Source organism: Scomber scombrus, chromosome 11 (assembly GCF_963691925.1).
Source record: "Scomber scombrus chromosome 11, fScoSco1.1, whole genome shotgun sequence".
In the NCBI taxonomy this organism is placed as follows: Eukaryota; Metazoa; Chordata; class Actinopteri; order Scombriformes; family Scombridae; genus Scomber; species Scomber scombrus.
In genome coordinates this window covers 27,629,992-27,653,563 of record NC_084980.1, presented here as the reverse complement: position 1 = coordinate 27,653,563, position 23,572 = coordinate 27,629,992, and the positions used below count along the sequence as shown (strand labels likewise).

The window sequence follows — 23,572 nt, the reverse complement described above, 5'->3', positions numbered from 1 at the left end:
GTAGTGGCGTGCACAGATAGACACTAAGTGGTGCTATAGCACCTGCCCTTTGCCCTCTGGACCAAGCAAGTGCCCTTTAGAAAGTTGTTGGGTTTTTCTTTGTACTGTATGTGGCCCATGTTGACATGATCATCTATAAATGCTCGACGATTAAAAGCCCCAGACCATCATTGACCCACCACCAAACAGGTAATGCTGGATGATGTTACAGGTAGCATAATGTTCACCACAGCATCTCCAGACTCCAGACGGAGGCGCGTTGCAGCAGCAGTGCACAGCTGCAGCCCACACACACCTCCTCCCCTGCCCCATCTTTAACAATGTGTTGTATTTTAAAAGCTTATTATATAATCCATTGTATTGTATTGTATTGGAGAAGAAAGCACAATATTTCCACCGAGATGTAGTGGAAGTATAAAGTAGCATCGCATGGAATTGCTCAAGTACCTCAAAATAGCTAAGCTCAGTACTTGAATAAATGTACTATCCACCACTGAATGTTACTGTGTTACGTGACAAAGCAAGCATAGCTGCACACACTGCTTGCCAACTTGGTGAAATGTTACCTGCATTTGAATTCCCTCGTCTTTGGATGTGAGGTCTGGAGACAAGTGAAAAGTAAAGAGGGTCAATATACAATAAACCTTCCCCAGGCGCCATCTAGTGTGTTAACATGCATTGTGTGACATAATTCCTCGAGGACTCCTCCCCCACTGAAAACAGATCCCTGGGGGACTTTTCATATATTCCTGAGAGACTTCTAAGGCTCTGTGAAATATCACCCTGTTAACATCACAGTCTGCTTTATAGAAGATATTTCTCAGCCTGTCCATTGATATTTTTCCTTTCTTCTTTTTTCGGTGACATGAATTTAATTTTTATACATGTTGGAAATGCAAGGTGCATTTATATCTTATCTGACAGTAGGGTCAACACAGACATAGGAGGAATTATTCCAACTTTGGAAATAGTAAATATTTTTTTTTTGTAGTGAACAATGCTTCTTAAATTAATGTGAGCCCAAGAAAAGAAACAATGATGAAAACAATGGCAACAGTAAAAAAAAAAAAACCATAGTAAGTAAAAAATTACAAGGTAGTGGGTTTTTTAATTACATACCAAGACACATATTACCTGTTTATGACATAATAAGTAAGTTTGAGATAAGTGAGGCTTTCTGAAATACAAATAATATTATGAGTCAAAAATATGACACAATAAGAAAAAAATTGCCTTAGGTAAAAAAAATTGAGATAGTTAGTCTAAATGTGATATAAAAAGACATCTGTGTCACATCTGTCTGTCTATATTTTTTATTTTACATTTACATTTAACTTTTACTTGCATTATCTGTTTTTATCGTAAAGCACTTTGTAACTTTGTTTTGAAAAGTGCTATATAAATAAAGTTATTATAATAATGATTATTATTATTAGTAGTAGTATTAATAAAGTATTATAATGATGATGATGATTATTGTTATTATTATTATTAGTAGAAGTATTATTAAAAAAGTATTATGTTGATGATGATGTTGATTATTCTTAGTAGTAGTATTAATAAAGTATTATAATGATGATTATGATTATTGTTATTATTATTAGTATAAGTATTATTAATAACGTATTATGATGATGATGATTATTATTGTTCTTAGTAGTAGTATTAATACAGTATTATAATGATGATGATGATTATTGTTATCATTATTATTATTATTATTAATAATAATTTTTATTTTATTTATTTATTTATTTTATTTTAAATTATGATTATTGCCAAATCTGAAGAAATTCCTCTTTGACGACATCATTGGTATGTGGTGTTAAATAACACAGTCTGCAGTACCTCAGTAATCCAGGCGGGGGCGCTTTGGCTTCACAGAGGTCAAACCGCGCATGCGCGAGTCCTTCACTGAGCAGCAGCTGAGGTCAGCCGGGAGGATCAGTGAGCCGCCGGTAGCGTGAAGAGGAGACCGCCAAATTAACCGGTAATTACACTCACACTTGGTGTATTTTTAACACTCAGAGAGAAGAAGAGAGGAAAATAACCCTTTTATTTCTCTGACTCAGGCCGGTTTTACATAATTAAACGTCACAGCTTGTCGTTATTAGCTGTGTTAGCTTCTCTCAGGCAGGCTAACAGCACCTCAGTGATATGTCTTCTCCTTACTTGTGATAATATGATTTTAACATTATGTATCACTGAGTGAGAGCTACAGTCATTTTACCATGGCATGAAAGTTACCTGTAACTTATTATGTGTTACCATAATAGTAATTAATTGACCAGAAAAGACAAGGAGCATTTATTTATTTATTAAGTGTTTCTTATGTTACAAACACATGGCACATATGGCAAAGACATATATTACAACATTTGGCACAAACACAATGGGAGGCCAATACAATAAAATGAGAGAGAATGGGATAAAATGCATGTACATCAATAAAGAAAAGACAGGAAATACAGTTTAAGTGCAAATTACACCAAATTTTAGTGAGGCACAGTAGAGAGGAGCAGTAAAACTTGAATTTTTGGTGCTGCTTGCATCTAAAATAATGCAAAAATATGAAGGATCTTGCTTAAATTTAAAATAAAATAGCGAAAAATATACTTTTTTTAATTGATGGTAGATAAATGCAGACATGTAGGGATTGCCCAGATCCCCCCACCCACAAATTACACCAAATTTGAGTGAAGTACAGTAGACAGAAGCAGCAAAAGTTTAATTAATTAATAAAGCCAAATCTGAAGGATCTTTCTTAAATTTAAAATATAATAGTGAGAACTATGTTTTGTCTAAATGCAGATATTTAGGGATTGCCCAGATCCCCACCACCTCTTGTGTCTGTTATAATTTTTGTTTGACTGTCTCTATTATAGCTTCACTACTGTGTCTGCATGTCTACAGATACCTACGTAAACTATACTTATAGATGTCGAAGATTATTGATGATTAAATCTGAGTCAATCAGCAGTTGAAGAGGCACGTTATTATCTGTCTGTGCTGTTACACCCGCTAATAGACGGAGAGTCCGCCTGACAAGACTCAAGTTTCAAATAGGATAATCATTCATGTGACGACCTGCACGAGTCTTAATTGGATATTGGTTGTTAATTGGATGCACGCTGTAACGTCAGGTGGATATTAGAGGCGGTTAGTAGGTGTTTTTCCTTCTGTGTGTGTGGCTGTATTTTGAGATTGTTTGCAGAAAGGCGAAACACCTCATTTACTCATGACACTGTTTTCAGGCATGCATGCAATGTTAAGTGAGGTCTGAAATGCGCTCATACCTTTGGTGGGTGTACTTAAATATCTGTATATATATATATGGAGTTAAAACAGTAATTGAATTCATAAATTAATGCATTTTTTTTTTATTTAAAGGCGCCTTTCAAAGCACTCAAGGACACCTTACAAGGCACATAAAACACAACAACAGTACATCAAACAATATAAACCAGGTAACATTTAGTGCAAAGATAAAGAATAAATATGAATGTGACTATAAAGTGCATCAGTACAATAAATAAACAAGAACGTGATTGCATAGTTAGTGTGAGACAGAGCATGCCACTCTGAATAGGTGGCATACTCTACTACTATACGTAGTAAGAAGTAAAGATGGAAGAAAGGAAAATAAGAAGGAAGGAAGGAAAAGAAGACAGGAAGGAAGGAAGGAAGGAAAGAAGGAAGGAAGGAAGGATGGAAGAAAGGAAGGAAGGAAAAGAAGACAGGAAGGAAAGAAGGAAGGAAGGAAGGAAAGATGGAAGAAAGGAAGGAAGGAAAAGAAGACAGGAAGGACAGAGGGAAGGAAGGAAGGAAAGATGGATGGAAGGAAGGAAGGAAAGATGGAAGAAAGGAAGGAAGGAAGGAAAAGAAGACAGGAAGGGAGGAAGGAAGGAAAAGAAGATTTAAGGCGGGATTTAAAGGTGGAAACAGAGTCCGAAGTGCAAATGTCTGGTGGGAGAGAGTTCCTGAGGCGGGGGGGCAGATCGGCTGAAAGCTCTTGACCCCATGATGGTAGTTAAGTTGGCAGATGGGGCAAAGAGCTGGTTGGCGGAGGAGGATCGGAGAGTTCGGGAAGGTGTGTAGATGTGAATCAGTTCAGAGAGATATGATGGTGCCAGGTTGTGAAGGATCTTGTAAGTGAGGAGTAGAATCTTAAAGTCAATGCAGGATTTGATAGGGAGCCAATGAAGCTGCTGCAGGGCAGGAGTGATGTGTTCAATAGAGGGAGTTCTGGTTGTGATACGGGCGGCCGCGTTCTGTACCAGCTGGAGTTTGTGAAGAGATTGAGACTTAATTTCTGGCAGGTAATTGGATTTAATTTCAGCTGCTCTGCACTGTAAATGACATGCTGCAACCAAGGTTTAATGTCTCTCATGTAGCTGTTATAACAAGGTTATATTATTGACAGTAAATGTATTAATCTACCGTTTGCTGTCATTTCTATTTTATTTTGTTATTTGAACATGTTTGAAATAAATAAATAAACTAAAACTAAACGAGACTAAACTAAAAGAGATAAAGCATGTAAAAGTTTTGTAAACTGTTAAAGTCCAAACTTCACTTTTTATCAGAGGGCTGAATATATTTGCTGAAGGGGCGGATTCGTCCCGCAGGCCGCTCATTGCCTGCCTCTGCTGTATATCAGGCTTTATGTAATAACGTTATTATATCCCCTCCTAAGCCTCCAAGGTTAAACCCTTGTCCGTCACTCCTGTCTGTCGTCCTCTTCAGCTCCAGCCGAATGATGATGATGATGATGAGGATAAGAGAGTGGCCAAGTCATGGATAGACCACCACAATGACGCATGAGACCCTCACAAGTTCACAGCTGTCCGTCAAGGCTGCTGCGCTGCGTATGGTCGACCTACCGCTCTCCGTCTACGGCTCTCTGGCGCAGGTGAGTTTGCTACAGTCCTGTTGTTGTTGTTGTTGTGGTTGTTGTTGTTGTTGTTGTTGTTGTTTTGGGCTCTTACTCATCTCTGAAACTGAAAGAGAAAGGCAAGGTTGAGGGTATGTTTACACCCACAGCTTCTAGCCTTTTCCTTGAATGTATTGCAAACAGCTGTTTTGTTTAATGTTTGTATTTGTTTCGCTCTAATGTCGGACTAAAATCTTTTTTGGCCAAAGTTGTGGCTGTTGTTATGTTGGATATTTCCACGTCAGGCAGAGGTGTCAAACTCATTTTCATTCAAGGGCCACATACAGACCAATTTGATCTCATGTGGGCCGGATCATTAAAATGAAGGAAGGAAGAAAGGAAGGAAAAGAAGAGAGGAAGGAAAGATGGAAGGAAGAAAGGGAGGAAGGACAGATTGAAGGAAGGAAGGAAGGAAGGAAGGAAGGTAGGAAGGAAGGAAGGAAAGATGAAAGGAAGAAACAAAGGGAGCAAGGACAGATGGAAGGAAGGGAGAAAGGAAGAGAAGAGAAGACAAGAAGGAAGGAAGGAAGGAAGGAAAAGAAGAGAGGAAGGAAAGATGGAAGGAAGAAAGGGAGGAAGGACAGATTGAAGGAAGGAAGGAAGGACAGATTGAAGGAAGGAAGGACAGATGGAAGGAGGGACAGATGAAACGGAGGAAGGAAAGATGGAAGGAAGAAACAAATGGAGCAAGGACAGATGGAAGGAAGGGAGAAAGGAAGAGAAGAGAAGACAAGAAGGAAGGAAGGAAGGAAAAGAAGAAAGGAAGGAAAGATGGAAGGAAGAAAGGCAGTATCTGTGTCTGTGAGGAAGTCGAGCAATACAGAACGAGAGCCAAAACTCAGCGTCTGGTTTTACTTAAACACTGCGCTTCATGGTGTCAATAGTTTTAATTATTTGTGGACTAATTGGATGCATCATCAGTGGTGTATCCTGGGTTTTTTTTTTTTTTTTGGGGGTCTTTCAACATCAGACACCCTCACCCAGGTGACCCAGATCAGTTCCTGGCTTGCATCGCAGCAGCAGTTGACCACAAGGCCTTCCTCTTCAGTCAAAGCCACCGGGTGGATCTCTTTGACTACTTCTTCTCCAACCTCACTACTCTTATTTTGCTCATAACTTTACAAATCGACCCTCACAGCAGATGGTCCGGTCCTTCCTCGTGTGTTGCTCTGCCAGCTCCTGCTACTTGGCACATTCTCGCTCATGTGCTTCATCCATGCGCTCCTCCTCCTCTTCCTCCTCCTCTTCCTCCTCGGGTACAGTGAGTTCTACCATAATCACCTGCTCGGAGGAACTGGAGAAGATGTCTGAGTCTGGACAAAGTCTCGTTGAGGCGATATGCTCAGGAAACCTTAACCTCTCTCACACAGATCTACTTTCAAACTACTCGTCAGTAGCTGAGTCAAGGAGGCCTGTCACATATCTTGGCTGAGGGTCGTATCTTGCTCCAGCCCTGATAAAGATAAAGGGGATGGTCTTTTTTTTGGGAGATGGTAATAACTAAAGCTACTGTCTCTGCAACTGCTCCCAGCACTTTATCGTGCCGCTAGTGATATTGCGGCGGTGTTCTGCGAGGACTTTTGGGCAGGTGCTGAGGATATACTTGAGGGATTCTCTTCCCGTTTGCTCTTAGCCCAGACGTAGAGGTCTGCAGGACTTGGCAGGCCATCGTGCCCAGCCTGGATCAATAAATGGACTTGGTAGCATAGACTGCATATATAATGGACGTCACATCCGTCACGTCACCCATTGGTTTGTGGACTGCTGCTTCGAAGCGAATAGTTTCGGATCTGAGCAGCGCCATCTTGAAAATTTCCGGTGCATGCCGGGAAAAATAAAAACACGGATTCTACTTATATGGGCATCAGGAGGAGCATGAGGCGCCCTCCTGAACCTGTGAACCAATCAACCTGTCAATCACGACGTAGCCACGCCCTAATGCATACCCTGCTTTATCGTCACATATAAAATCAGGGAGGCCAAAATGTCCCAAATGAACATCATACTGCATTGAAGAAGGCTTTAAACTAGCGATTGAGACCATAAACACATTTTGAAAACGTTTACTGAGGTTAGAAATCAAGTGAGAAGTTGGTGAATTCTCCATTGACTTGTATAGAGACGGAAATCCTTTTGACACCAAAACGGTCGCCCCCTGGTGGCCTTTTGATAGAATGCGGTTTTAAGTTACTTCCGCGTTGGCCTCATTTCAGAGGACCAGAACTCCCCGCCTGCTTGGTAGTAGTCTGCATGCAGGATGTTATCCCAGATTACTCTTCACTGCTCTGCCAATTCCCACATCGTCCATGCTCCTTGCTGTCTCAGACCCACCACGCCCTCTTGATCTTTCTCCCTCCACGCCTCCTCGAACCTCATCCTAAACCAGATCTCTCTTTGCTTTATGAATTTGGGTCCTGGGGAAGAACCCAAGACCGGCTCATTCCCCACTAGCTTCCTCTGCCTCAGCCGAGTCTCCGCCAGCTGCAGTGCATCTCCAGCTCTCCACTTCCTGTCCGCCCTGACCTCCTGTTAACATTTAACACCTGACCTCAAGTCACATTTAAACACACACACACACACACACACGCACAATGTTATTTCTATTAGTTCCAGCGAAGCATGAGGAGAGTTTGTGTGTGTGGCTCAAGTCACGTAGCAAATCTCACATCGTTGGGGTCTGGTAGGAGCATGTCTGACATTTAGCAGTAGCTGTAACAGGAACAGCAGCCTGTACCGCCATTTAATCATCGCTGTCCATTCAGCAGCTTTTTCCAAAACATAATAAAAAAAAGTCAATATTATGGCTGTTGTCATAGCTCCAAACTCACTGCTTATGTAATCTTCGGATGTTGGGAATGCACTGCGGCCATGTCAGTGAGGATAATCCGCCTCCTCATTCAGAGCTTCTATGTACAGACAGAGAGGAGACATGCATGCTATCTGAAATTCATTCTTTTAAAATCTAGATGACAGGCTGGTAGCTGCCTGTTACATCAGCGGTATCTGGTGTAATCTGAGATGTGTATCCTCAGTCGAACTCTCGGGCAGGAGATTCATTCAGTCGATGCGCCCGGTTTCATTTTGTAGTGTGGTCAGGGTCTCATTGCTGGTGAATTGAGGCATTATGGATACCCCTGGTCTCAGCTGTAGAAATTCAAGAATAGTTTTAGCCACAGACGTTGAATACTTTTATCATTGATCTCTGATATTTATCGTATTTCTGCTGTTAAACTATGTTACTTTGTGTCAGTCTACCTTTATTTTTAACATCTTGTGACGTCCTTCTACACAAAACTTATTTCTAATCTTTAAACTTTTGGTTTCCGTGGCTGCAAATAATGATTATTTTCATCATTAACAGATCTATTGATAACTATTTTGACTGTTTAATTCTAATTATAATAAATGTTGCTGTTTTTATATCACTGAAACATTGTCAGCTATCAGTAGTAGTATTAGTACAGTACAGCCACTTTGGATAAAACACTTTATCTGGACCCAGTGTCACATCATCTGTCCCATCAGTTATCAGTAGGATGAGAAAAATGTACAACACCAAACAAAAAAATTTCCAGAAATGTAATCTTTATTGTTTTTGATTGTGGTAAGTGTGAGTTTTGGGATGTTCCTCATGGTTGATGGTATGATAATAATAATAATAATACATTTTAAATGACAAATATGGAGCTACAGAGCTTTTGGTTTAGTTGTTTTTAATGGAAAATAAACTAATCTACTGCTCAGGATGAATTCAAAACTCAAACTTTTATTGCATGTCATACCCATCTCTCTATCCTCTTGTTTCCTGTCTGCTTCTTCACTGCTCACTATCCAATAGAGGCAAAAAAGCCCCCAAAAAAATCTTAGTAAAAGGGAAAAAAAACTCAAACTTTTGATTTTAACCTCCTCCTGTCTGCGTTTCCTTCAGGTGAGTGTCAGCACAGACACCAAGAGACTGGTTGCTGCCACCACCGTCGGCGCCGTCACACTCCTCTTCCTCGCACGCCACTTCCAGAGGAGGAAGGGCAGGAAGAAGGCCATCTCACCGCAGTGGGAGCAGGCCAGCATCGAGTTCTACTCCTCGGCCTCTGCGCTGAACGGTACGACTTCCTGTCACCGGCATATCTCCTCTTCTTTTTTCCTCCTCAACCAGTAGCCCACTGGCCTGTGATCTCCATTTAGCGTGTTAGCCCAGTTGCTGGTTTGTGATGTAATCAGAGTGACGAGTCTGCGGCTTGAACTCTAAGCAGCCGGCTCCAGATAAAAGCTTTAACTTATTTAATCTCACTTAGGAAGATTTGCCACTGATTAGAGAACCAAAGAGAAATTAACAAAAATGGAGGATTAAATGGAGTCAAATGAGCAGTTGGCTACGTTAATTCTTCTTAAAGCACAACTGATTTAATAGATTGGGGGTTTAAACCCTGGAGAGCTTAACAAAGTTTCTACAGGATGGAACAATGACTAGATGGCTTTTTGTGTATATGAATAGTGGATCATATTTATCTGATGCAATCAACCTTTGCTAATGCTTCTGTGTGACCCAGGTGTGAATTACATCTGTGTTATATAAGTAAAAGTACATATTTCAATCAGTGTATTTTCTCCCTTCTGCTTCTTTTGGTTCGTACCCTGTTGACTCACTTAAACAACACTCAGAGTCCACGATTTCTTTTTTTTGTCATATTTATTTTCCATTTTCTTTTGGCGCTTTTCCACTACACAGTTCCAGCACGACTCGCCTCGACTCGCCTCGGTACGGCTCCAGGAACCTTTTCCATTACAAAAAGTACCTACTCAACGTGGGCGGGGTCGTCATAGCACGGCTCCGCGAAACTGCCGTGACTTCGTTTTATACGCGACACAAAACACATAAACAATGGAGGACATGGAGGCAGTGGTGTACTTGCTGCTGTATGTGGCTTTCTGTCACACACAAAGCAAGAAAATTGAGCCGTATAGCTGTAACTATGGTAACGCTGCTGCCGGTATTTAAAAATGCCGGGTTTGATTCTTGTGTGGGACGGCTCATGACTCTTCCAGCGACAACTCTTCTGACCAATCAGTGGCCGGCAGTGTGTTGACATCACATTTTAGTACTGGCTTGGATCGCTTGGAACCTCACCAGAGCAGGTACTAAAAAAGGACCAGGTACCAGGTACTTTCCCTAGTGGAAACGCAAAAAGAATCAATATTCACAAAGATCCAAAATGCTGTGTTACCTGCAGCCTGACTGACAGTGACTTTATGAGATGAGGAATTAGTTTTTTCAATACCCTCCCTCAGCAGCAGATGAGCCAGATAGACACAAATTAAAACAGGATGAAGTGATGCTTCACTTTGTCTTTGTAAACATTGGTCAACCTGTGTAACTCTGCTACATGCACGTACTGTATAATCAATGTATTTTGGTCATTCTCTTTAACACTGTCTCTTAACTCTCATCTTTGTCTTATCCAGATGACGCCAATCAACAAAACATCACTCTCTCCCTCAACTCCAAGAATGGCTACCCTTCTGGTCTGGTCCTCTCTGCAGGGACCTACAGAAAACTGTCGGGGTCTCTGCAGAGCCTGGCCTCGGTAAGACAGAGACACAGTTTAATGTTAGCTTGTGTGTTAAGAGATATTTTGTACCTTTTTTTTTTTAGTAACAAAAACCAAGCAAATAATGCAGTAACAATGGAAGAAAAGGTAGAATAACAACCTGCTCTAATAGCATGTAAGATAAGATATTCCTCTATTTGTCCCATAATGGGGAAACTTACTATAATATGCTGTGTAGATGGGATTCACTACATAGGACAATTCAGTGTTTTACTAGAACATTTGCTGTTTCTGCAGTTTGAAAGTTAACTGTGTTCATCCGCTGTGTCTTTGCAGGTAAAAAGCATGAACTCATCCAGCAGCAGCACTTGTGCAAATGAATCCACCTGCTGGGACAGACTGGGAGACTCGGACATCTGCAGCATGGTCAACTTACCCGTCACCACGCCTGAAAACCTCTACCTGATGGGTAAAAACCTACCTCACTGCAGAACTGTTGATATAATGCAATATGATACACTGTAAGACTATTAAGAGATGGTGATCAATCATCTATTTTTGGTGGGTTACTTCAGGTTTCGAAATGGAGCCTTTGAGTTGTTGATCGCTTTAGGAGACTCACTGTATGTATGTGTGTGTGTGTGTGTGTGTGTGTTATCCCAGGTATGGATTTATTTGAGGAGGCTCTGCGGCGGTGGGAGGAGGCGTTGACATTCAGGAGCAAGCAGGTTGAGGACGAAGTGAACTGCGCCTCCATTAAAACAGGAGCTGGAGACGCCATCGCCGAGCAGGGCATGGAGGTGAACACAGGGGCACATTTTACACTGACGGATATAAATTACTCCACAGTGGGGGGGGGGGGGGGGATTAATAATAGTTTATCACTTTAAAATTCCTGCCTGAAAACTGTAAATGACTTTGGCACTTGTTTGTCATATGTGAAGGAAAACAGCAATTTTAACACCTTTTTGCAACACCACTAAATAAAATGAGTGGACAGCGGCCTCAGAAGGAGAAGAGTTAGGGCCTGATTTACTAAGATCCCAAATAGTGGGTACTAAATTGCGTGCACGGTGCAATAGATTGCGCGTGCCGTTTGCGTGTGTTTTGCAGGTGATCTACTAAGAATAACTGCGTAAATGAAAACAGGCAACAGGGTGCAGACAGCAGTATTTAAATGAGGGTTTTGTGTCTTTATGGAGAGTTTGGACGAGCAGAAAGCTGCAAGCGCAAAATGAAATGTGATCAGGTTCTAGTGGAAGAGGTTAACAAATATATTGAGTTATAACAAAAACTAATATGACCAGAGAAACCCACATATGGGAGAGTATTAGTGACAAAGTCAATGCTGGTAGTAAAACCAAAAATATTCCAAAATTATTAACACAGGTGGAAAAACTCCTTCCTGTGTTTATTCTGTCATTGTGCCTCCGTCTCCTCGTCTCCATAGTAACAGCTGATTAATTCCTGCCCTTCAAAGGTATTATTAGCGTCAGAAATAATACCTTCAGGTTTGGTAAATCACAATGCGTGTGCTAAATAACATATTTGCATTTTCTCCTCCCTGTATTTTGCACACTGGGGTTGAAACGTCTCATATTACATTCATTACGGTAAACTACTAATATTACATTCATTAAGGCAAACGTACTAAATGGACAGCGTGTACTATCTTGCACAGTTGAAAGACGCAAACCTCAGTGCGCCGCGTTAGTAGATCAGCTTGCACATTTTCTGCGGGTGATGTCAAGTTTGCACACGTTGCACCCTATGTGTATTGATTAATAGGCTCCTGTATTTTTAGTAGCATGGAGTCTGATCCTTCCAGAGATTTCTCTTTTATATTCTATCTTCATTCACCTTTCAACCTTCGCCTGTTGCTGTTATTTAAAAACCAAACATGAGGAGCTGCCAATAAACACTACGCTGCATGTGGCACACATAAATAACCTGTATGCGGGCAACCCATCGGTGTGAAAGTTTGGATTATGTAACAGCTAACTCACGAGCTCTCTAACCTTATTAGAAAGGTTTTGGATTAGTGTGTAAGTTCAGCGTAGACACCCAAACAAGTCCTGCTGCTCAGTCATATGGCCAAGGTTTCCACTACTCAGTGGTGCCGCTAAAGATAGCTTATTTAAAAAAGTAGGTGAACAGGGATTCACAAGTCAGAGGAGAAAAAGGTCTGAGGTTTTAGAAATGTTTCTTTTTACCTTTGCCTCACCTGCTCCTTCCCTTAAAACCATCACTTAATTAAATGATGGTCTTTAGATTAAACTAAACCAACCCACATGAATCAGATTCCTGATGTTAAATATTGAAGGGCCTGTTTTCAAATCATATTTAATTGAATTACATCATTAAAACTGTAATTAAACTAAGTGGAATCAGATTAAAGTAAAGCATAAAGACCTGCCATAGTTCTGTTAGTCACTTTTTATTTGTTTTATCTTCAGGACGTCATCAGTGCAGAGTTCATCCACAGGCTGAAGTCTCTGCTGCAGAGAGCGTATCACCTCCAGGAGGAGTTTGAGGGAGTGCTCTGCATGTCGGACCATTCGTCCACCAACAGCCAGGGTGAGTGAGAACTAACATGATGCAAAGCAATACAGCGACTATGTGGAGCTTATCATGTAATTCTTATGAAAACTACAGCAGTGAGATGCTGATTCAGCTCTCTTCAAGATTACGTTGTAATACTGTGAAAGACAAAAATGACCGTTTTTTTGGTTATTCACTTCCTCTGATGTAATTGCAGACATGTTGGCCCGTGAGGAGCTGGATGACGGCTGTCTGAGAGACAGCGTCAGCATCGCCTCCACTGACTCTTTTGTTTCTGCTGCTGAGGTGAGAGAAACACACAAAGAGAAATATTATTTTTATACGTTTGTGCATGCATACGTTTTTCAGAAAACTGTGAAAAATACCTATTACAATATCCTACATGCATTACACTGTCCAAACCCCAAAAATAGTATATTAACTATAATGTAAAACCAAGAAAATCAACTAAGTCTCACATTTAAGAGCCTGGAACCGTCAAATGTTTTGCGTTGTTGCCTTAAAAACGGTTCCAGCTTCATTTATTCATGTATTACAACCATAGACTGTATATATAATGGACGTAACATCCGTGACGTCACCCATTGGTTTGTGGACTGCTGCTTGGAGGCGAATAGTTTTGGATCTGAGCAGCGCCATCTTGAAAATTTCAGGTGCATGCTGGGTAAAAAAAAACATGGATTCTACTTATATGGGCATCAGGAGGAGCATGAGGCGCCCTCCTGAACCTGTGAACCAATCAACCTGTCAATCACGACGTAGCCACGCCCTAATGCATACCCTGCTTTATCGTCACATATAAAATCAGGGAGGCCAAAATGTCCCAAATGAACATCATACTGCATTGAAGAAGGCTTTAAACTAGCGATTGAGACCATAAACACATTTTGAAAACGTTTACTGAGGTTAGAAATCAAGTGAGAAGTTGGTGAATTCTCCATTGACTTGTATAGAGACGGAAGTCCTTTTGACACCAAAACGGTCGCCCCCTGGTGGCCTTTTGATAGAATGCAGTTTTAAGTTAAAGGACCGGAGCTCCCCGCCTGATCACAACATGTTGTTCCAATTGAAAATGAGACATAAAAACATAATAAATGTAATAATTTTGGTCCCTAAAAGATCAATCGTAAAATGGTTAGTAGTATGTTGATCACATTACCGTAGGAAAATATTAAGCTGCAGATGTGACATTAACAACAGACTAGTATTACAGTACCGGGGCTGAAGCTGCAGTATTATTGTCTATTAATTAATTAACAATATTAAATAGAATATGTGATGAAGCCACAGAGGAGCATTAGTTTCATTAGAAGAGAATCATGCAAACATCTCAACCTCAGAGTTTCTGAAGCATTAAATCTGCGACCGCTTCACAGTGGGAGTTTGATCCAAATAGCTCTGATCTTCCTGTAGGTTCACCACCCGGTGTTTATCAGCACGCCGCTTATCTCCTTTAACTCATTAAGTCACTGTGGGGGTCTGAGCTGTGCAGCCGCTGCTTCTGGTGCATGAACAAAGATAAAGTGGTTGTTAAGGATGACTGATTCACTGAAGCTTTTGAAATGTCTTCATCTCCCAACATGATGAAAGATGCTGTATATCTGGACCTGAGTGTTTATACATCCAGTTATTGTTTAATGTAAATAACTGTTAAATTATTGAATTTACACTCAAATAAATTATTCTTTGAACTTAATAAAACCTTAAAATGTAAATGCTTAAAGTCAAACTAGTTTACCATTTACTGACCAGTGAGTGTCATGCAGAGCTGTCTGCAGTGAAACTGGGTCACACATGCTTAGTGAGTCTCTATTAATAGAGCTTCAACATTTCTCCTTCAGTATACAATAGTCAGCTCGCTGTTACAGTTTCAGTGGAGCCTCCAACACAACACACAGTCATGTGCCTGGTTTGTTGTTACTGTTCAAAGATGTGAAGGACACAAAACACTTGAATGATTATTAAAGGTTAAGGTGCAGTGATCGGACATGACTTAGTCCGTGTAAAGTAAAAATAAATATGTCTCCTGAGTTTGACATACCACAGAAAAGTATGTTGTTAACCACCCTGCAAAATTTGAATGATTAAAAAAATTGCCAAATAAATGAAATTAGGCTTCAAAGTTGTGTAAAAGTCTGCCTATTTCTCTGCTCCCAAACGCTGTGGGAGTGGCCGCCGAGTTCGCTGAAGCCCCGCCCCCTACCAAGTGTCACCTGTCAATCAAAGTCACCACCTCTACCAGAAACATGGACGCTAGGCCTGAGAGCTTCCTGCTGCTAACTCAGCATATATATATACTGACATACATATATATACTCTGATACATATTGTCAGTATATATATCTATGCTAACTCGGCTGATAACTCGGCGGCTAACTCGGCTAGCTCCACAATTCAAATCTAAATGGTTGAAATGCTTTTTACACCTTTTTTAGAAATACATTTTTTATGACCTATTTAATGTGTTTAGAAGAAAATGTCTGAATTCACTTTACACAGTCATTAAGAAGTAATCAAGGACACATTAAACCTGGAGTTACTGAGGTGGGACAGACAACAAAGGTTCAGCCTTTGAGACATAATTAGCCTCCAGTTGGTCATCAGTTACACTAAACTTGTTTTTTTTTCCCTTTCCTAGTTTAGTTTAGTTTATTTATTTTGAATGTTAATATAAGAAAATAAATTGTATAGGCATCAAAACAGATATAAATAACTGCAAACTTTCAATAAACGACACAAATAATAACGATTGAATGTTCGAAAAGGATTAATTAAAGAATTTTTCTACTCCAACCCTACAGTAACCCTCCCTCTGACAGGCATGGGGTCATTATTGTATCTGTAATAATCCTTTTCTACCTGTGCTGCTCTTCTGTCTCAGCTGTCAGAGCACAGAGAGCTGAGGAGTGTCTACGCACTCGGTCATCATCCTTTCTATGAGGAGGCACTGCAGATGGCAGAGGAAGGCAAGATCTCCTGCAGGGTGCTGAGGTAAATACACTCGTTAACACCTGTTCAGATATATGATGCTGGCTGGAAATGTATTTTTCATCGCTTGTCCTGTCTGCAGATGTTTTAACGTGATCTTTTTCTTGGTTTCTTTGTCAGAACTGAGGTGCTGGAGTGTCTTGGAGACGTTGACTTTCTGGCCAAGTTGCACTGTGTGCGGCAGGCATGTCAGGTACTGTCAATCCTCATCAATTGAAATTCAGTTTTATAACATCGCTCCCACTGAGATGACGGGATTTCTTGAATATTGTTGAATTTAAAAAGTTGTGTCCCAGAGAAGCAAACTCATGAAATACCAGTTGGGGTTTGCTTTTCATTTGCTATTATACAGTTTTTATTCAACACATTCATATTCTTATTTTTAATGGAAAACAACCAAGAATCAATAAGTTCATTGTAATGTATTACCCAGGCGGGGAGTTCTGGTCCTCTGAAATGATGCCAACGCGGAAGTAACTTAAAACTGCATTCTATCAAAAGGCCACCAGGGGGCGACCCTTTTGGTGTCAAAAGGACTTCCGTCTCTATACAAGTCAATGGAGAATTCACCAACTTCTCACTTGATTTCTAACCTCAGTAAACGTTTTCAAAATGTGTTTATGGTCTCAATCGCTAGTTTAAAGCCTTCTTCAATGCAGTATGATGTTCATTTGGGACATTTTGGCCTCCCTGATTTTATATGTGACGATAAAGCAGGGTATGCATTAGGGCGTGGCTACGTCCTGATTGACAGGTTTGATTGGTTCACAGGTTCAGGAGGGCGCCTCATGCTCCTCCTGATGCCCATATAAGTAGAATCCGTGTTTTTTTTTACCCAGCATGCACCTGAAATTTTCAAGATGGCGCTGCTCAGATCCGAAACTATTGGCTTCCGAGCAGCAGTGACATCCGGATGTTATGTCCATTTTATACACAGTCTATGGTATTACCCTACTTTAGAAAGTCATCAGGGCCACTATTTTCTAGTTTTTTTTTTTAGATTTATTTTAAGGCCCTTTTTTTGCCCTAATTTAACAGTGGATGGGATAGAGGCCGACAGGAAACGGAGAGAGAGGGAGAGGAATGACCTGCAGCAAAGGTCCTTTGCCAGAATCTAACCAGGGTTGCCATTATGTAGCGTCCGCTGTAACCACTCAACTACAAAGGCTTAACTCTTAACAGTTTAATAATTAGAATATGATGTCTTTTGCCTGCAGCTCATTCTGTGTGAGAGGACGACCAGGATGTTTCTGGCCGACACCGGAAAGAAAATACTGTCTTCCATCATCGTTAAAGCACACAAGGTAAGACTGAAGTCACAACTCGTACTGTCTATAATGAGATGACACATCTTCAACGAGTGCTTCCTACCTGACTGTTATCATTTGGACTTTAGAGCCCAAAGAGATTCGAAGAAGTGTTTGAGGAGATGCTTTCCTTCCTGGAGCACACGGAGCACTGGGAAAACACAGAGGTGGAGTTGGCCACACGTGGGGTGAGTTACTGTCCCGCTGTCTTGACTTTTCTCCTCGGCCCTCTTTCTGGCTCTGGCTACAGTTGGCATTAACGTGTGTTTTTGGGTGATCTGATCACAAGTGAATAGCTTTAAGTACGTCTGTTCACACCTGGCATTGACGTGTGACTCCACATGAGTCCTCAATGATCTGATCTGACAAACACCAAATTTGTGGGAAGCATGTACCCTCCCCTCCAAAGCTGTGTTCAAACAAATATATAATGCATTGTGTGTCCCCTCACGAAAACCAAATGCCCGTCCTATTGACTTGTTCGAGGGCCGGGTCTGAACATACATAGTTATATACAGCAACCTGCTCGCAGCTGCATCTCCCCGGTGAGAGACACTTTATTTAAATCTACCGACACACCGACAGGATCAGTCAAGATATAATGTTAATCAATGTTCTGTGTTTTTCTACATGCACAAAAATTCAGCTGGTTTGTTTGTTTGTCTGTATAATATCCACATTAATGTGTCTGCATGTCTACAAATACAGTTTAAGTGCAAATTACACCACATTTTAGTGAAGTACAGTAGACAGAAGATAAAACTTAATAAAGTTATTAATCATCCTCATCAGGTGAAGCACTTGAACTTCTACGACATCGTGCTGGACTTCATCCTGATGGACTCGTTTGAGGACCTGGAGAATCCACCGATCTCCATCCAGAATGTGATCAACAACCGCTGGCTCAACAGCTCCTTCAAGGAGACGGTGAGTGAAAATAACACAAACTGTAGTTCACGGTTTACAAAGAATAGTCCTCGTTTGCTGTTTGTGAGTTTTTGGCTTTTCTTAGATTGTGGTCTGTATGTGATTGACAGGCGGTGGCGTCCAGCTGTTGGTCAGTACTGAAGCAGAAGAAACAGCACATGAAGGTGAGTGTGACACCTTTGAAACGCTGTAGATACTGCTCAGTCTTTCATCTAATCTGACATCTTTTGATCCTGATGTTAATATTTAATGTATAATAAATGTTAGGGAATTTTCCATAACTAATATGCACTGGGTCAAACTAGGCTTTGCATAGCAAGGCCACACCAAATATTGGGTTTAGACACTGTCTCCCCTTGAGATAGTGGTAAGCAGTGAGTCTGCTCCCTATCGGGGAAACAGGAGGCATTCTGATAGTGTTGCTATAGCAACCGAGGTCAGATATGTCTTTGACTGTTTTCCCTGAATGGGGTAAAGGTAACTGGAGTCAGAGGTTTGATGTAGTGTTGGATGTAAGACAAAGGTCCTGAGTGAGGTCTAAGCAATGTTCTGTCTATAGACCAGTAGACTACATTCTGTATATTGTAGATGTGTTGGAGCTGCCCATATTTGGGCATGGCTCAACCTTGGGCATTATCTGTGTGGTTTAAAGTCTATCCCCGGAGGAGAGAAACTTCAGAATTGAAGGGAGCATCAGAACATAACGTGTACTGATCATTCGCTCATTTCTCCTTGATCAAGTAAATAAACCTTTTCAATGCAAGACATCCTGGACTCCTGTCTACTCTCTCCATTGATGTATGGGCTGCATAATTAAAATCATCATCAATAAACACAACCAGCTACCTACCAGGTTAAACAGGCCCTTTTTAACTCTGCTCTTTTTTTCTCCTCAGGTGTCTGACGGCTTCATCGCCCACTTCTATACTGTGTGTGAGCAGATCAGTCCCGTCCTGGCCTGGGGTTTCCTCGGACCTAAGAACTCCCTTCACGACTTCTGCAGCTTCTTTAAGGTCAGTCTCAACAGCCGAAATAATGCCAGAATCACGTCACGTCACGTCTGCCAGCTTTGCCTGATTAAAGAAGCCCTGAGGTTTAAGAATTATACATTTCCTTCCTTCCTCACGTCCTGCCGTGTTTACATCCGTTACCAGCCTGCTGCCTTTGTTGGCACATTGCTGCGTTACCTCCTCAGTCACCTGTTCATCATTGGATTAGCGTGAAACTATTGGCAGGACTGTGTATCGTGTCACCCATGTGCACGTGCCTGATTTAGGAACACAACAGCTCAGCGATGCAATTAGAGGTCTGAAACTCCACAGGCTACTTTTTTTAGTAGTCTTTATACACCCTCTTCAGTTCAGTACCTCGTGTGTAACAACAGAGATCAACGGTCACAACTTTGAAAATCACCCAAACACGATCAGTAGACTGAAGATCAGCCTCTTGTGTCCAGTCGTGTGCTTCACTGGAGTGTCTCAATATTTGTCTTTAAAGCAACTATAATCAATATATCTTTGACAGCAATTATACAGTGTGTAGAGTGAGAGGTATTGATCATTGTAAAGACTTCAGAGTAGTGTTGCTTTCATTAACGAAAATTATGACTAAATATAGTCGTCAATGAACCTTTATCACGTGACGAAAACGAGACGAGACGCAACGTAAATGCTGGTCATGTGACGATAACTATAATTAAATATATAATGCAATATTGTTGACGAATAAAAACGAGACTAAATGTGGTTTACAAAATAAAAACTCTGCTAAAATGTCTCTTTATCGTTATTTCGTCTTGTTTAGTCGCGTTGTTTCTATTATTTTGCACTATTTCTGTTTCCTGTGTCTCACTTCGACGTCACTTCCTCAATCCCCACTCGCGGCATTATTTAGAAGATGCAGCTGTGGTAGGTCAGCGTTAACGACACACACAGAACGGGGTTATTCTTGAGTCTATAAGGTAATAATAATATAATAATAAGACAACCTTGTTTGAATTGTGAAATGGCTGAAAGAAAATGTTGGTTTTGTCTATACTATTAAGTACTTATACTATATTGACTGGGTTAAATAGAATTGCATTACTAAAAAGAGACTAAAATACAATTTTCATTGACTAAAACTAGACTAAAATAGTCACATAAGTTTGACTAAAATAAGACTAAAATGCTCAGACTTTTAGTTGACTGAAACTTGACTAGACTAAAAAGTATGAACATGACTAAAACTAATAAAAACTAAAATGACAGCTTGACACAAAGACTAGACTGAGACTAAAATTAAAACAGGCCGCCAAAAACACTATTACAGAGCTTTATAACCGAGTCTAACTAGACCTTGACTGCACCAAATCTTAACCATGAGTCACCGTCTCCCCTTGAGACAGTAGTAGGCAGTAGGTGTGCTCCTTTTGAGGAAAAACAGGAGGCACCATGATAGTGTTGCTATAGCAGCCACGGTCAGAGATGTGTTTGTCATCTCTCTCTGTAACGGAGTAGAGGTAACTGTAGTCAGACGTTGGATATTGTGGAGGAATGGAGGGAAAGGGCGCTGAGCTGCATTCCCAGACACTATTCTCATCTGCAGACCAATAGACTGATAATATATATAATGCTGTAGATGTGTTGAATCGGACCATATTTGGCATCATTATAAGTGTGGTTTACTATAAGACTATCCTCGGAGGACTGAAACTCAAGTCTCAATAAGCATTTCCAGTGTATGTGATGAACTGTATCCACTGATGTATGGGCTGAATGTTTAACATCTACAAAAGTATTTTTCAGCAGGCAGCCGATTTGAGAGAAGAAGCTCCTAAAATCACTAACTGCTCAGCTTTAAACACAGTTTGAGAGTAGCTGGTAAACATAGAGGAACATTTAGCAACTAAAGAGCCACATATTTCCCTCAGGAGTTGGTAGAGAGCAAAAAGTCAGGACACTCAACACCCACATGAGCCATTAACGTAATAAAGTGCAATACATTGATATTTACTGCCTTACTCATCTTTTCTTTTTTTCAATATATATAATTATTTATTACCTGACCCTGAATTCTTATTTTCTCAATTTCGTTGTATAGGTGACTGTACAATGACAATAAAGACTATCTTATCTTAAAAAGAGAGTGAATATTGTACTTACATTGTTCAGGTGGACAGAAACTCGACTCCAAATGAGCAATAATGCTGCTCCTTAACGGCTGGATGTGTAATTAAGCACCTGATACAGTTTAGTGTTTTCTTTCTCTTCTTCAGGACCAGGTGCTGCACTTCCTGAAGGACATTTTTGATCTGGATAAGGTGCGTTACTCGTCGGTAGAGAGTCTGGCAGAGGACATGCTCCACCTGCTGCACCGTCGCTCCGAGCTGCTGTTGGCCTACCTGGGAGCCGACTCCCTGCGGCACCTCAACAGCTGCAGCTCCACACAGGTGCAGCTGGTGCCCAAGGCCCTGCTGGAGGCCCCGGTGCAGTGAGAACCTGCACGCGGACCTGCACTGAACACTAAACATGAGATTTATTCACACCGACTGTCGGACCAAAGAAGACTTTCCGTAGGTGTGATTTCATCTCCGATCTGTGATTGCGTAACACTATTTCGCTGGGAGGTCCGACATCCACTCTCATCACTTCCCCATCTGCTCTCAAAACTCTGCATCTGAGGATCCAGATAAACTGAACCAGAGTCCATCTGCCTTCACACTTCATCACTACCTATTAGTGCGGACTCCTCATCTTCCCGTCCTCCTTTTCACTGTGCCATGGCAGTGCATGTTAGATTTAAAACATCATCGCAATAATTTGTGTAATTTAAACTTGCTGTGAGACATCGATTCTCTAGCAGAAGTGTATTTATGGCCATTAAGAGCAGATTGTGAGAAGGGAAAAAAAATAGTATTTTACTGTATTTATTTTATTATAAAGCAGGATTTATTTTTTAGAGGTTGTAGTTCAAAGGATTTACAGCATACATACAGTAGTGTGAATTCCAGTGTTGTATAAAATATATATATATAAAATAAACTTCATCAGATTAATTTGTGTTAAATATTTCTGGGCATCCTGCAGATCAGCAGCAATGCAAAACCTTTAAATGTGCTTTGTGATGCTGCTTAACGCACGTTCCCCCGGGCAACCATGAAGCAAAAAGGATTTAAGAAACATTTAGGTTACTTTTTAAAGGGAAAGTTCAGAGTTTTTATTGGGTTGTTTTTTTTCGGCCTCCACCCCCCAACACACAAACCTTCATGCAATATGTAAATGCAGTGTATGCACGGCCGTCAGTCCCATCAGCTGCAAGAAATACAGCATTATAAGTCGCCGTTGCTGCAGAACGTGTGAAGCCTTACTGTGGATGCACATATTTAAGCCTTGTCTTTGTCACTGAATGTCAGTCTGAAAAAAAAAAAAAGTCTATTTTTCGTATCCTGTGGTGGTTTTGAAAAAGCTCGATGTCTGCTCTGCTGATCGGTCACTGCCATGTACAGAAAAACACACGAAAGCTTCAAGCGGTGGAGTTACTGTCGGATTAAATGTGTGACAGATCAGAGGAGTTCATTCCAAGATGCTCTATATACTCAGTTTTAAGAGGGTCGTGATCGAGTTTCCTCTTTTAAAAATGGTTGGTTCACACTTTTTTGTACAAGTCTAAAAACAAAGCTCACGTCTGAAATAATTCCTCCTGTTAAAGAAGAGATTTCAATGTGAGTAATCCTCAGTGTGAAGTTATGACACATCATGAAGTCTTAAAAACAAGGATTCAAGTCTTTACTTCAGAAAGAAATCAGAATCTTTTCTCTTCTAGTTTTTTCCTCATGCTTCTGAGGATGTTTTATTTCTTGAGCCCAAAATCACAAATCTGATTTACAGTCTATAGCTTCTCTCTTCTATTGAGGAAAAAAGCCCCCAAAAAAGCTGATAGTCAATCTATAACTATTGTTTAGGCATAAGTCTTCCTGATTTCTTCCCTATAATAGAATAATATATTTTGGTTATGGACTTCAGGTCATTTTAAAACATCCTGTAATTTAATTTCCAACCCAACTTCCAGCTGGTAGTTTAATGACAATCTTAAGTATGAAGAGGATGAATTGATTTAAAGACTATCAAAAGTAGATTTTTTTCGGCATATGAGTGTTTAAGGACAGTACAAATAATGTGAACCTTTCATTTTTAAAAAAGGATCTTTTTGGATTGACTTTGTCCACAGATGGAGGTCAGTTTTAAAATGTGTTCGTTTAAACTTCTTTTTCATGTATAAATGAAGCAAATAAATACTGATGAGAATGTGTTAAGCTGTCCGTTGTGGTT

The 23,572-nt window shown here is 40.6% G+C and overlaps 2 protein-coding genes across 3 annotated transcripts in view; one reads left to right on the top strand and one right to left on the bottom strand.

Annotated features, from left to right (window-relative positions):
* cc2d1b (coiled-coil and C2 domain containing 1B) overlaps window positions 1–23,572 on the bottom strand; it is a 289,494-nt gene that overhangs the window by 108,482 nt on the left and 157,440 nt on the right. The window lies entirely within an intron of this gene.
* miga1 (mitoguardin 1) lies at window positions 1,926–23,055 on the top strand. 2 transcript variants are annotated; one of them, XM_062429803.1, is made up of 16 exons: window positions 1,926–1,990; window positions 4,747–4,912; window positions 8,862–9,033; window positions 10,394–10,515; window positions 10,816–10,948; window positions 11,143–11,279; window positions 12,936–13,056; window positions 13,238–13,326; window positions 15,923–16,032; window positions 16,150–16,222; window positions 17,247–17,333; window positions 17,426–17,524; window positions 18,129–18,263; window positions 18,374–18,427; window positions 19,160–19,276; window positions 21,520–23,055. In XM_062429803.1, the coding sequence occupies exons 2-16, from the start codon at window positions 4,814–4,816 to the stop codon at window positions 21,736–21,738; spliced, it is 1,767 nt and encodes a 588-aa protein (XP_062285787.1). In that variant the 5' UTR covers window positions 1,926–1,990; window positions 4,747–4,813; the 3' UTR covers window positions 21,739–23,055. The 2 variants fall into 2 exon arrangements, with proteins under 2 accessions (XP_062285787.1, XP_062285786.1); XM_062429802.1 differs by lacking the exon at window positions 1,926–1,990 and having other exon boundaries at window positions 3,894–4,912.